General features: G+C 44.4%; 1 protein-coding gene across 2 annotated transcripts in view; it reads right to left on the bottom strand.

The window, feature by feature from the left end:
- Positions 1-11,600: 11,600 nt before the first annotated feature.
- The window catches only part of CREB3L1 (cAMP responsive element binding protein 3 like 1), a 113,220-nt gene continuing 111,185 nt past the window's right edge, over positions 11,601-13,635 (bottom strand). For both annotated transcript variants that reach the window (XM_077322314.1, XM_077322313.1), the window contains exon 12: positions 11,601-13,308. In XM_077322314.1, coding sequence (XP_077178429.1) covers positions 13,272-13,308 — 37 coding nt within the window. In that variant the 3' untranslated portion in view covers positions 11,601-13,271. The remainder of the gene's footprint in view (positions 13,309-13,635) is intronic.

Here is a 13,635-nt window from a genome sequence, read left to right as displayed (position 1 = left end):
AGTATTGAGCACAAAGTGAGGGTTCTTGGGAGTGCTAGCAGGAGCCTTGGCTTACGATGGGAGCTCCTTCATTTCACTGAAGCGATTAGCTTATTGTGATGGGGGCAGAGTGGATACTGGTGGCTCCCCACTGTATGTTTTGGCTGTCATGCTGCCTGTTAGGCATTGTACAGCTGGCTTTGATGGGAGGTTGGGCTGAGGTGAACCAAGGTGACCGAATATTTATAAGAATAATGACAATAATAAATTTGTATTGGTATCCTCCTCTTCCCTGGTCAGCTCAGGGTGGGTAATAATCATACAAAATTTAAGCATTTTAAAACATTTTTAAAACCACCTTGATAATTCAGACCCTTATGAGGGTTTAGTCTGAGTGTGGAGGGATTATATTGGCAGATGAGTTCTCAGGCTTACCTCTTCCATTTTTTAAAAAAGAGAATTTGCTGTAGACAACCATAGGGCCATGATAACTTTGTTATGTTCTTCAAAGTGGTTTTCTGTGACTCCACACATGTCAACTCTTACCTAGATTCAAGAGTAGCCCCCTAGACCAACAAAAACTTTGACTCTTGAAAGCTTATAACTTGAACTATCTTGTTGGCCTCTAAGGGACTACTGGAGTCAAACCTAGCTCTTCTGCTGCAGACCAACACAGCTGCTGGAGCTGGTGGCAGGGGTGGAAAGTTCCAACGCACTTGCAGCTGACTTATGGTGACCCTGTAGAGGTTACAAGGCAAGAGACATTCAGGGATGGTTTGCCATTGCCTGCCTCTGTGTAGCAAAGAGGTTTGTTAGGCCTGGGTTGAGAACTAACTGGAGATTTGGGAGATGGAGCCTGGGGAGAGACCTCAGTGGGGTACCATGCCATAGAGTCTGCTGCTTTCTCCAGGGGAACTGACCTCTGTCACCTGGAGATCCATTGTAATGTTAGGAGCTCTCCAGCCAGCACCTGGAGGTTGGTAACCCTAGCAACAACCATGGACATCCTTAGTTGGCTCCCATCTAAATACAAGCCAGAGCACGCAAGCACGCACACACACACACACACCCTTAGCTTCTGAGATATGACAAGACTGGGCTATCGTGAGCCAATGCAGATATTCTCCTGAAATTATCAACACTGCTGGTACTTGTGGCAGAACTTGGCTACCAGATGTGGGAAGTTACTCATGGGAGCTATCAAAGATCACTTGTGATTTATTCTTCCACCATAAACCCATGAGAAGGCTTTGACTGCTTATAGAAAAGCCTCCAACTTGCTGCCTGCTTGCAACTCTGGGCCACATTTCATGAAGAGAAATACAATGGAAACCAGCAGTACTGGCATGAAAAGGACTGGTGTGAGAAGATACTGTAATGAGAATGCACATGCTTATGTGAATGCTTCCACAAGAAAAGGAAATTGCATTTGTTCCTCTGACATCAATCAATCATTTGAATGTCTGGTAGATATAATAGGTTTGGAGGACAAGAAGAGGCCCCAAGGGTGGTCTGAAGACCTTATGACCCAGTTTTCATGCTGAAGCTCAGCAAGTTTGCCCTGTAAGCTCCCTTTGTGGAAGACCATCCAAGAACCAGACATATGGAAGAGCATGTGTAAGTATAATTAACAAAATAATGTGTAATAAATAAAGCAAACAACATCAGACTTCGCCCAGATTGAATAAAGGTTCAAATGCAATAAATGACAGCTTAGTTTAAACAAACAGGGCTTCAAGATCTGATAAAGGTCAGTGATTATAAGACCAAAACAGCGCTTCAGATTAGCACTTTCCATAGCAAACATACAGACAGCCAGGAAGTGAAAGATCAAAACCTTAAGGCAAGAGGTACTGATTAGCATAAGAATGAGTGGGCATGGTTGCTGAGGGTTTTGCACTGTACCTCCATGATTTCTGTATAGTTCATGCAGCTATTAATCCTGTGCAGGCTGTTACTTGCTGAATCCTGCTGATCCAGTGTACCCGTCATTTGCAAAAACCTCCAACTAGATGTGCCCCCCCCCCATAGTCTTGATCTTAAACTGGCTTCTGTGGTAAATGTTGTTAAGCTGCTTGGCAAAAGTGGCCACAGCACTGTTTGAACTGGCACATATGTAGGTGGGAAATTGCTCCAACAATTTAGCACTCAGTCATATTTCTTTTCAAAATGGAATATAAGTCAAAAATCAAAGGATTTGTTTTAAAAACAACAGCTGCATGGTATAGATTGGACGACCAGTTCCCTACAGGCAGTGTGAAGGTTGTTTAAAATTGCTATGATGGAGACTCTAATTGATATGTCATGATTGGGACCAGCATCATGGCCAAAAAGGAAAGTCAGTAAGGCCAAAAGCTCTCTCTGAGAGAAAATATAGAAGCAAAGAAAACCAACAGCATTCTGATTAGAGACAGAAGAGTGTTTAAGGGAGCTGGAGGAAGCATCATAGATGGCCCTAAGTGTGTGCACACATCTTGCTTGTCCTACTAACATCTCTGGTCAAACAGTGGTTTTTGAAACACTACCACCACCTACGATGCCTGATTATCAGAGGCTTCAGTGAGCTGACTGTACACATCATAAGTAACAAGGCCTCCTAGCCCAGGCTGGCTTCCAGCTAGTAGCAAATCTGAAAGCCAGAGGGATATAGAATCCAGCTTTCCATATGACCACACAGGATAGCCATTAGTAGCAAAAAGGTTTGATGCCACCAGAATGCTTCCCTAGAGTGCAAAGGTGCTGGACAGCTGCTCAGTTAACGCTCCAGTCATGGAATAAAAATGTGTCCCCTACCCAACTGACATTTCTAACCTGAGAAAAATAGCCATTAGGGGTGAATGGAACTATTTACACCAGTGGTCCCCAACCTTTTTATCACTGGGGACCGGTCAACACTTGACAATTTTACTGAGGCCGGGGGGGGGGGGTAGTCTTTTGCCAAGGGATGTTGCCGCTGCCTGAGCCCCAGCTCCACTTACTTTCCCGCCGGTCCCCCTGACTTCCCGCCGCCTGCTGGGGGGCGCTGCCAGCAGGGGGAGCCTCAGCCATGGCGGCTGCCAGAGAGCACCAAAGGTGAGCCGGCAGCAGAGTGGCAAGGCGGCTCCCAAGGCAGCAGCCAGGGAGGAGGACGAGGAGGAGCTGCGGCCTGGTACCAACTGATCCACAGACCGCTACCGGTCTCTGGACCAGGGGTTGGGGACCGCTGATTTACACCACTCACAAAAGCTGGAGTTTGGAAGATGGACTGAGGTGTTGGAGAGAAGTCTCCTCAGGATGACATTTGAAATCTGCTTAATGCTGAAAATGGCTCCTCATGAAATGTGCAAAAGAAAAGCCCAGTATGGTAAACTCAAATACCCCGCCATAACTGTATCTAGAATATACACATACTAGCCATAAAAACTGTTGTACAAAAAATAATAACAACAGGCTCTCGAAAACTGTAGTAGTATGTAAATGACAAGGGGCTTTTCGGCAGGCTGAACGTTAGGGTGAAAGGGAAAGCTCTTGCCCCTCACACAAGTCCATTCAAAGATAATGTAGGCGCATGCCCAGAGGCACCCCTCAACACGACACAGACAGACAGAGAAACGTGTTCTTCACTCCAGTTAGTTTCTGTTAGCTATTTCCTTCACATCAGGCCTGAAGGGAAAGGGTGTGCGTGGAGAATCCTGAGGAAGAGCCACAATTGGTCTTGAGTGAGGGAGATTCCACCAGAAGTAGAAGAAGAAGATGAGTTGGTTCTTATATGCCGCTTTTCTCTCCCCAAAGGAGGCTCAAAGTGGCTTACAGTCGACTTCCCATTCCTTTCCCCACAACAGACACCCTGTGAGGTGGGTGAGTCTGAGAAAGCCCTGATATTACTGCTTGGTCAGGACAGCTTTATCAGTGCTGTGGCAAGCCCAAGGTCACCCAACTGGTTGCATGTGGGGGAGCACAGAATTGAACCTGGCATGCCAGATTAGAAGTCCGCATTCCTAACCACTACACCAAACTGGCACCAGTAGGGAAAAGATAATCTGGGGCCATTCCGCACAACTTCAATGTTGCAAAAGGCTTCCAAATTGTAAACGCCACTAACTTGCAGTTATGCATGACATCACACACAATCTGCCACACTCCTGAAACCGATCCGCAAAAAGTGATTCGTTGTAGCGCTTAAAGGGGAATCCAGAAAAGTGGATTCACCCTCTGAAAAGCACTACACTCTTGCAAACAATCTGCAACAGTAGCGAAAAAGACCTGTGCGTTCCCATTGTTGTGGTTCCAGCCAAATTCCTCCCCCTGGCTCTCTCCTCTGAACTTCTGGCAAAGCGATCGCAAGCAGAAAGCAACTAACCGGCGAGCCTTCATTCATCCAGTGAGGCTTCTCCAGCTACAGTCCCTCCACAGAGCTGCTTTAAAGCTCCCCTCAAGTCACCAAACACAACACAGCCCCGTTTGCAAGTTCCCTTTATTTTCGGCCGAAAATCGCGCCCGTGCATGGGGGGGAGGTTTCACTCGGGCGAGTGTGGTAACGATGAATCGACAGCTCACACGCCAGCTGCCAGCTAGATGGGTCTCTAAGTTAGGAGGAATCAAGGAATCAAGGCATATTCGTTGCAACATGTATTTTTCTTTTTTTAAAAAAACCTGTGCTTAAAGGGAAAGGGGCTTTTCGGGAGCATGATAATGGCCGCCCATTGGCTGTTCGTTTGATTGATGGCCAGGGGCGGGACAAAGCACAGAAAAAATCACTTCCTTTCTAGTGATTTTTGCCGAGACCGGAAACCTGTGGGAAACGATTGAAACGCTACTGGATTCCACTACAAAGGCAGGTATGCACAACACAGAATTGCACTTTTAAAAATAGCATTTCTGCTTTCAGGAACCAATTGGCAACATTGGTCCTTGTGTGGAATGGGCCAATCATCAGCAGATGCTGGGCAGATCCCTCAGACTGCAGGGCATGTTGGTGAGCCATCCTTGATTACAAGTTCCTTTTAAAGTGCTATGATGATGATGATGATATTCATTTTATGCTTCTTTAACTATCATGGCATCCCTACAATAATCCTTTGGACTGTGAGATGCTAAGAGTTCTCTATTACAGACTTGAGCTCTCTCTACACCCAGGCTGCAAAACTATTGCTGTTAAAACCTGTTTAATTCTGCAGTGTAATTGTGTCCATCTCTGTCATAGCGCTCAATCAGGAATGTATAGTACTTTTAACATTGATAAGTAACTAGCTAAAGGACAGTAACCCACTCAGAATACAATATGCTGGTACAGAACCAACATGAATTAAATTTTTTAATGATAGGGTAGACATACTTAGCAGCAGGAAGGGGAATTGTGGGAAGATGGCTGTTCTCTTGTAAGAGCCAGGCTGAGTGTTGGTCTGTCTTCTGTTGCAAATATCTAAGACAGGGCCACAGTCATGGGTTACAGTCGTCCACCTCCAGATGGAGCCTGGAGTTCTCCTGGAATTGTAACTGATCTCCAGACTATAGAGATCTGTTCCCCTCAGAAAATGGTAGCTTCAGAGGGCAGATTTTATGGCATATTATAGACTCTAGGTGAAATCCCCCCAGTACTCCCCACATGCATCCAGATCTCCAGGAATATCTCAGGCAGAAGTTTGTAATTGGATCAGGGGTGCAAGCCAAACAACTCTTCACCTTCACCTAATACTGAGGTAGGCTACCAATTTTGAGTTGAAAAATAACTGATGACTTGGGGGGGGGGGAGTGGAGCTGGGAGTGGGAGGGGTTTGGGATGAAGAGGGACCTCATTGGAGTGTAATGCAATGTAGTTCACCCTTCAAAGCAGCCATTTTCTACAGGGGAACTGAGCTCTTTAATCTGGAGATAATTGATAATTCCACCTGGGGACTGGCATCCTTAGGCTGAGGCTTTAGGATCATCTAGTGCTGCCAGGAGAATCCTTCTGGCAGAGAGAGAGGGAGAGAGAGAGAGAGAGAGAGAGAGATCCTGGAATTATCGATTATCAAGAGATCCTCTCTGGAATTGTACCCTGGAGAGGTTCCTCCCCTTCGCAAACCCTTCCCGCCCCAGACTCCATTCCCAAAATCCTCAGGTATTTTCCAACTCGGAACTGGCAACTCTATTTGTGTAGAACTTTCAGTGTTTAAAGCATATTACATGTACTATCTGAATAACTGTTACAGCAGCCCTTTACTGCTGTAGTAGTAAAGGGACCCTTCTTCCTTCTCCCATGTTGCAGCCACCCCCTTATTCTGTATGAATTGAATCAACAGCTCCCCGAATCATAGCTCCTGTACTTAACTACTATACTCTACCAGCTTTTATGCTAACCAAGAGACTAGAGCTACTTAAGGCAGAGAGGGAGTGACAACTCAATCTCTTTGGAATGAAAAACTTGTATTTGAACAAGCCAAGCCCCTGGTAACAATGGCAGATTTCCTTTGCAAGGATACTGAGTAGATGAAATGTGGCAATAACCGGCCTTGGGTGCCACACTCCCAGCAACGAAAGCTATTTTTTGAAAGAGGAACAATCATTCCACTTGCACTTCATATGCAGAAATAATAATCCATTCTAATTTTCTCCGTTTTTCACAAAAAACATCAATGCTCAGTGTAGGTCTTCGGCCCACCCATTTCCTGCAAGGTATGTTAGGGAAGAATGATGCAGCCACACGGGGGCTGGGTCTGCAGAGGCGTAAATGGCACTGAACTCAGGGGGGAAGTGTTGCCCACTCCGTACTGAAGTGCAGAGTCCTCCTCCCCACTCCCCCAAGCACAGCCATTTGTATAAAGGATTTGAATGATGCATTGCCTAATTCTTACCTTTAGGGAAACTTTCTTCCCAATTATGCAGGCTTTTGGTAAATAAGCATATGGAGCCAAATGTGAAATGACAGAATGGCCTTTATGATGTGGGAGTGTATCACACCCAAAAGAAACGTGTGTACAGTTTTGCTTGAAATGCATTGGATTTATGAGCAAGGGCACATGTTAATAGTGGCCATGGCTATGCTACTGAAAACAGCAGCTGTGTTGTAAGCTCTGTACACAGAAGGTGCAGAATGACTTGGCAACACTCTAATAATACAAGAATGGAATGGATCAATGGTTCATTTAATCCAGCCAACATTTTTTACCATTGAGAAACCCCTGAAACATTCTTCAGGCTTTGAGGAACCCCAGAAGTGGCACGATTGTGGAGAACATGGTTGGGAAGCATAGCTGTGTACACGCCTACCCTGGACTGCGCCCCTTCCTGCCCCCTCTAGGCCCATCACTGGCCATATTCCTAGTTAATGGCAATGGATGTTGACAGAGTTTGAATATGCAGAGAGTGTACAGCACCAAGCAGCTTAAAGAATAAAATAGTTTCTTATTCAGAAAAGAAACAACTATGTACAGAAAGAGGAAAAAAGAGATCTAACTATCTAGTTAGCTGTTGTTTGCAGTCATTTTGCAGTTATGTTCAGCAACTGTTCTGGAGGCAAGCAGAGGGAAGTCTCCTGTTGATACTGGAGGAAATAATTTGAAATGTATCAGGAAGTTTCTGTCCTATCTATGCTAAATATAGATCTCCTCCATTGCCCTCCATATTCTGCTCAATTATGCACACTGCAGATCTTGCATATTCCAACAATTAGCCCAGCTTGAATACTATGGATATTTAAAATGAGGTTTGTCATAGTGATTGCTTGCATGAAGTTGTCAGTTGGAAAATATGTCCTCTTTTTGCATTTCAAAATATGGTACTACTGATGCTTTTCACTGGAGACTGAGCTTGAGACCTGCTGCATGCAAAGCAGGTCCTCCATCACTGAGCCACAACTTTTCCCTCCCCCAAAATGGCAAGTAGGTATGCCAGACCCCCCAGTTTTACAGTTCATCTTCAGACTAAAGACACAATTTCCCATGGAGAAAATGGCCATTTTGGAAGGTGGACTCCATAGCATTAGACTCTACTGAAGATCCCCCCTGCCCCAAATCCTGCCCACTCCCAGCTCCACCCCCAAAGTTTCCAGTATTTCCCAACCCAGGGCTGTCAACCTTAGTAGGATGCTAGTGGGCTCCACATAGCCATGAATGCAGAACTCCCCCCTCCTTAGTTGCATTTGGCATCTGGTATTCAGAGGTATGCTGCCTTTGAACCTGGAGGCTATCTCTAGTAATCCTGTCTAATAGCCAGTGATAGACCTGTCCTGTATTACAGGTTTCCAAATATCCCCTTCACATTCTTGACACCAACAAACAGGAATGCTGGAACTTTCAACATGAATTAGCTTACTGCATTTAGCTATTCTAATGCCTACAGGTGGATAACAGAGATATTGTTAATTTTAAAACATTCTTTGCTACAAGGAGCTTTCAGACCTAGGTTTCCCAGGTTCTAGCCCAATGTCTATCCATGATCCAAGAAAGGGAACTATGCCAGCACACCCTCATGAAAGCAGAACTACTTGAATTCCTTCTGCACTCAAAAGACAGCCAAGCACAGGGTTCCCCAATGTGGCCCCTGTGAGCACCCTGGCCCCTGGAACTGCTTTCCCTGTCGCCTGACAAGTTTTTCACAAAAGGAAAATACAACCCCAATTAAACACCCACCCTTACCCTTCAATCCCCAGCAGCTAAATAACTAAAACTCCAAGCCCCTTCCCTTTCACATCAGCTCAGCAAGACTCCCATTATAAGGGCGTATGATTGACTGCACTCATTCAAATGCAAGTGGTTTCTATGCTTTCAATAGCTGCCACAACCACAGGTGCATCGGGTGGGTAGGAAATCATGGAGGTTAGTGTTTCCTTTCCCCTTTTAGGCTTTGAAGAAGAGTTGGTCTTTATATCCAGCTTTTCACTGCCCGAAGGAGTAAAAGTGGCTTACAATTTCTTTCCATTCCTCTCCCCACAACAGACACCCTGTGAGGTAGGTGGGGCTGAGAGAGCTCTGAGAGAGACTGTTCTGTGGGAACAGCTCTAACAGGACTGTGACTAGCCCAAGGTTACCAGCTGGCTGCCTGTGAAGGAGTGGGGAATCAAACCTGGTTTAACTGATCAGAAACTGCTGCTTTTAGCCACTACACCAAGCTGGCTCTTCTGTTTCTTTTCTCTCGTCCCTTTTTCCTGTCCTCCACTGTCAGGATTTCCTTCATTTCTCTTTATTCCCATTCTTTGATTCTTTTGCAAAGTAAGAAGGGAAGTATTATGTTTGGTTCCACCTCCTGTGGCAGCCATTTGTGTTTGGGGTTTTGCTTAAGCTTCCTTTGGCAGCCATCCCCTCCCCTGAGTTCTCCTGGACTGGGTGTTAGACCAGGTCTGGGACTATTGGGTAATCTACCCCCCTGGGTTACACCAGATGATAGAGACAGCATCATATGTTAATGCCAGGGCATTGCATCGTTGGAGAGGAGTGTCTAATTTTTATCATCATCTTGGAATTATTGGGTTTATAGTATGTTTTGTGATGATTTTATAATGTTTTATGGATGTGCTGTGGTTTTATTGATTGTAAATCACCATGATCCAGCTGTACTCGGGAGTGGCGGTATAAAAATGTAATCATAAATAAATAATTTTAAAAATTGGGATGGCTCTTACCATGGCCTTGCAAAATTCTTCAGGTTCAAAATTTTGGGGGACCCTAATATATCCCTTTGCACATGTCTGTTCAATGCCTGGAGGAAGGGAGTAGGATCATGGCAGTGTGCTCTGCTCCCAGTGTACACACACTGATTCAAAGCTCTTGACTGTCTAGGCAGGTATCTGCTTGCACATATGTAGGGATTCGTTCTCAAAGGAGCCACAGCTGGTCCATGACTGTCAAGACAGCAGACTGGGATCACTGCAGGAGCAGTGCAATGTTGTGGGGTGGGAGCGAAGCACTGGCCATTTTCCAGGATCATTTGCAGCCCTCCTAGCAAATGAAGGTTTTTCATTTCAAGTAGGAATGTGAGGAATGCCACAGTTGGTGAGACTTTAGGGCTTGTTCACATTTTATGGTTTGCAAATCCTAAGGCAACTAAATGTTTCCAAGGTTTTGCAATGGCCTGGTGGGTTTAATGCTGGAGCCTGTTTGATAAATGGATTAGAATGGAGAAGGGATAATCGCTGGGGATGCCGTGGCAGGTGGCTGACCTCAACCAACCAACCTTTCTTAGCACCCTGCTGGAATCCACTTAAACGGCTGCACCTTCAGGGCAAAGCATTTGGATTCTCCGTTCAGAATTAGCTTTCTGTGTTCTTAATGCTCTGGATCTCTTTGAGAGATGACAGTGCATTTCTAATATGTCAGCAGTGAGGCATGCATGCTTCTTCTCCCCAAGCTCAAGCCACTAGATCTGGGAGACCAGTGCTGGCTGAAGTTTACTGGTGACAGGGGCTGAAACTCCTCCATCCCTTACATGTGGAATGTTTTTCTTTTTCAAAACCAGTTAATGAAAAAAGATCATGGGTGAAAAGAGAGTGCCTGTTGTCTCCCCCCCCCATCAGAGCTGGGGGCTCCCCAGGCCCCTCCACCTTGGCCCTAATCCAGTTTTCCTGTCTCCAGCTGCTTTATAAAGCTAAACTTCACTTCAGGGGATTACATTGCAAATCTCTAACTTTGGCTTATCTAGCTATTGCAGATGCCTACTGCTAAAGACATTCCCCCTCCCTTCTATGCCTGCCCAGTTTTTTGGCCTTTAGAGAAAGGTTTAATTGGTTCTAAGTCCTTTCCAGGATGCTTGAGCATTCATCTAAAAAATAAACACCATGTAATAATATAGTTTCTAGGGACCAAGCAAAATTCCAAAATAGTTTGCATGCTGTTGTGTTCAATGTGTTGGTTCAAATACAACTAATGATGTGGCTTTTGTTTTGGGATTTTGTTTGGCTCAGCACAGGTCCTTGAAACCACTGGCTTTCACTGGACTCTTAACAAGCAAAAGAAATGGAGAACCCTTTTCATTGCAAAGTACCTCCATTCCTGAGCATTTTTTTGTATTTTTTCTTTTCTATTTCCTACCCCTGGAAGGCTTCCATTTTTTTAAGTCCAGAAGTCAGTGTGCTTTTCTCCAGCCTCTCCCCCACACAGCACACTTTCTCCCTTATTCATTTGAGGCTCACTTAACTGAAACACGTCCTTTGTAGGAACCTGGATAGGTCTTCTGTTCCTCCCACCTCTCCGTTCCATCTATGAAGCCAGTTCAGGACAGCTGCAGGCAGGGAAGGAGCACTCTCTGTGGCAGCCCTCCTAAACAGAATGGGCTGCCCAGTGAAGCAAGGGCTACACCATCTCTTTTAACTTTCAGAAAGATGGGCATGATCAGCATGGTTAAGCTGAGGGTGGTTTTTGTTTTCCCCTGTGGTGTTCATATGGAAGTTTGGTTTTGAGATTTCAAAGACAAAAAGAGTGGCATATCAATATGTCAAACAGATAATGTCTGTTATTTTAAGGTTTCTCAATGTGGGATTTGAGTTAGTGCATCTGGAAGGGAAGAGTGCTGCCCTTGCAACTCAAAAGCCTGTGTCTCTGGGCAAGCACTTCTAGAAGCTAATGTGTTTGGAGAGAGGTCTGCATCAGAGGAGAGTGGGTGATGGAAGGGCTAGGCAAGCACTAATTCATGACTCCTCAATTAAATAACAAATGACCTAAACAACAGAGTTGATGCTGAATCTTTTTTTTTAATTTTGCTGCTCCAAAGCAATTGCAGAGCTAGTAACAGGAGGAAAATATTGGTATATTTAAAAAGAAAACAGGGCAAACTAGCTGCTAGACCAAGAGGAAACAGCGTCCTACAAAGAGAGGAAGTTCGTAGAGGCCAAGCCCGCAATAACAACTCTTAATAATAAAATACAATACATAAAATAGGATCTGAGAGTCTCCAAAATACAATATCTTAAGGGATCAGTAATAATACAAAATAAGGTTCACTATGTACAAACAATTTCTGGTTTTGGTCTCTATACAATGGTGGGAATTTGAGGCACACATGGACTATGCCAGTGGAATGTCTTGCACATGACACAGATGAAATAATATGCATTAATTGATCAGTGGTTCTTTAGACTGATGCTGGGTAGTGAAAAGAAGGCTTTTAAAAACATGTTTGCAGGTACAGTGGCATATTGTGGCTTCAGTGCCTGGTGGTGTCAATTGGAAAATTGCTCTGAAAGGTCTTTCTATTCCATATGTCTGTTAGAAGGGAAAGTACACTGTTTTTTAAAAATACGTGCCCCAAGTGGCACCAGAAAATAGTCAAAGAAAGGGGAATTGTAGGGAATACACAAACATCCTACCATCTCTGCCTAATCTACTTCAAAATGATGTGTGCGTGGTTACTTTCCACATATTCTTTTATCTTTTCTTAATAGTAATGAAGGCCCATCCAGTTTGCAATCTTATATTTCAATGTGACAGCATAAGCGGAACAAATGGCCTCATTAGCGCTAATTATTTTGGATAAAAGTGAACCAAAAGACTCTGGAGGAAGTGTGTGAGAGCTGAGACGTGTATGCATATTCTTAATTTTTATGGAAGACCCTCCAGGCCATTCCTAAAACAACTTCAGGCACTGAGCTCTAAATGTTCTATTTATCAAAGTAGGAAAGAAATACACAGACATGCTGGGGAAAGCAAGAATAGATTTAACACCAGTATCTGACAAAACAGTGTTAAGATGTTAGACTATTATATGAAATGGCCTCATTTTAGAGCCTTCTACAATCATCAGTGATAGATTTACACAAATCAAGATTTAGGATTTGTGACTCAGTGCTTCTTGACTGCTGATGGGGAAAATAACTGGATTTTGACTTCTTCAGTCATTTGGATGCTTACTTGTGATATATTCTTGTATCTTTGCTTTTGTTTTTTGTATAATTTCATATAAAAATAATGGAAATTAAAAAAAACCCCAAACTGACAAAGTAGAATTTTTTCCCCCTGGCACAGAGACAGAAATGGCTGGGGACAATTTATACAGAGCAGATTTGGAGTTTGTGTGTTGTGGAAGTTGATAACTTTGGCGGCAGATTGCAAATAGAGGAAAGAACACAGCTGGTAGCCATGGTGATCAGAAGGCAGGAAGGAATGAGAGGGCTGGGCCTTCTGTCTGTTGCCAGGCAATATCCCTGATGGCGGTGATCGCTGTGAGTCCTGACAGAAAGATCAGTATTGACACTGGGGGTACAGGGAGCGAGTGAGAAAGAGGTTTAACTCAAGGCCAGGTTGGAGTTGTCTAAATGGAGTATCCTCTCCCACTTAGTTCCCTAATAACTCAGCTAGGAATGGATCCTGCATCCAGACAGTCAAGGCCTCGAGGGCTGGCAGCTGCTACAAGGATTCAGCTGTGTCACTGGAGTGTCTCTCTCTGCAGAAAAAACAAAATCAAACCAAAAACATCACTCATTTTGTCAACTGTTATCTCTTTCCTGTCCTCCGGTAACTGCTTTGATGCCTCTCCAGACTCCTTTAATTCATTCAGGCAGATAGTTAAGTTCCTCTGAAGACCCCTCTATCTTCTTATTTCCCAGTAGCCTAGGTGCAGTCCTTTGTTGTTCAGGCATAAACCACACTGTCTCTGGCACCAAGTGTCATTCTGCTGTTAAGGGGAGGGTCACCTAGTGATCTCTAGCACAGAACATCTTTATTTTATTACTTACATTTATATTCTGCCTCCCTCCTTTGGCCGGAACTC

This window comes from Paroedura picta, chromosome 2 (genome assembly GCF_049243985.1).
Source record: "Paroedura picta isolate Pp20150507F chromosome 2, Ppicta_v3.0, whole genome shotgun sequence".
Classification (NCBI taxonomy): domain Eukaryota; kingdom Metazoa; phylum Chordata; class Lepidosauria; order Squamata; family Gekkonidae; genus Paroedura; species Paroedura picta.
Note: the sequence above shows the minus strand (reverse complement) of the source record. Positions and strands in the feature narration are given on the sequence as shown.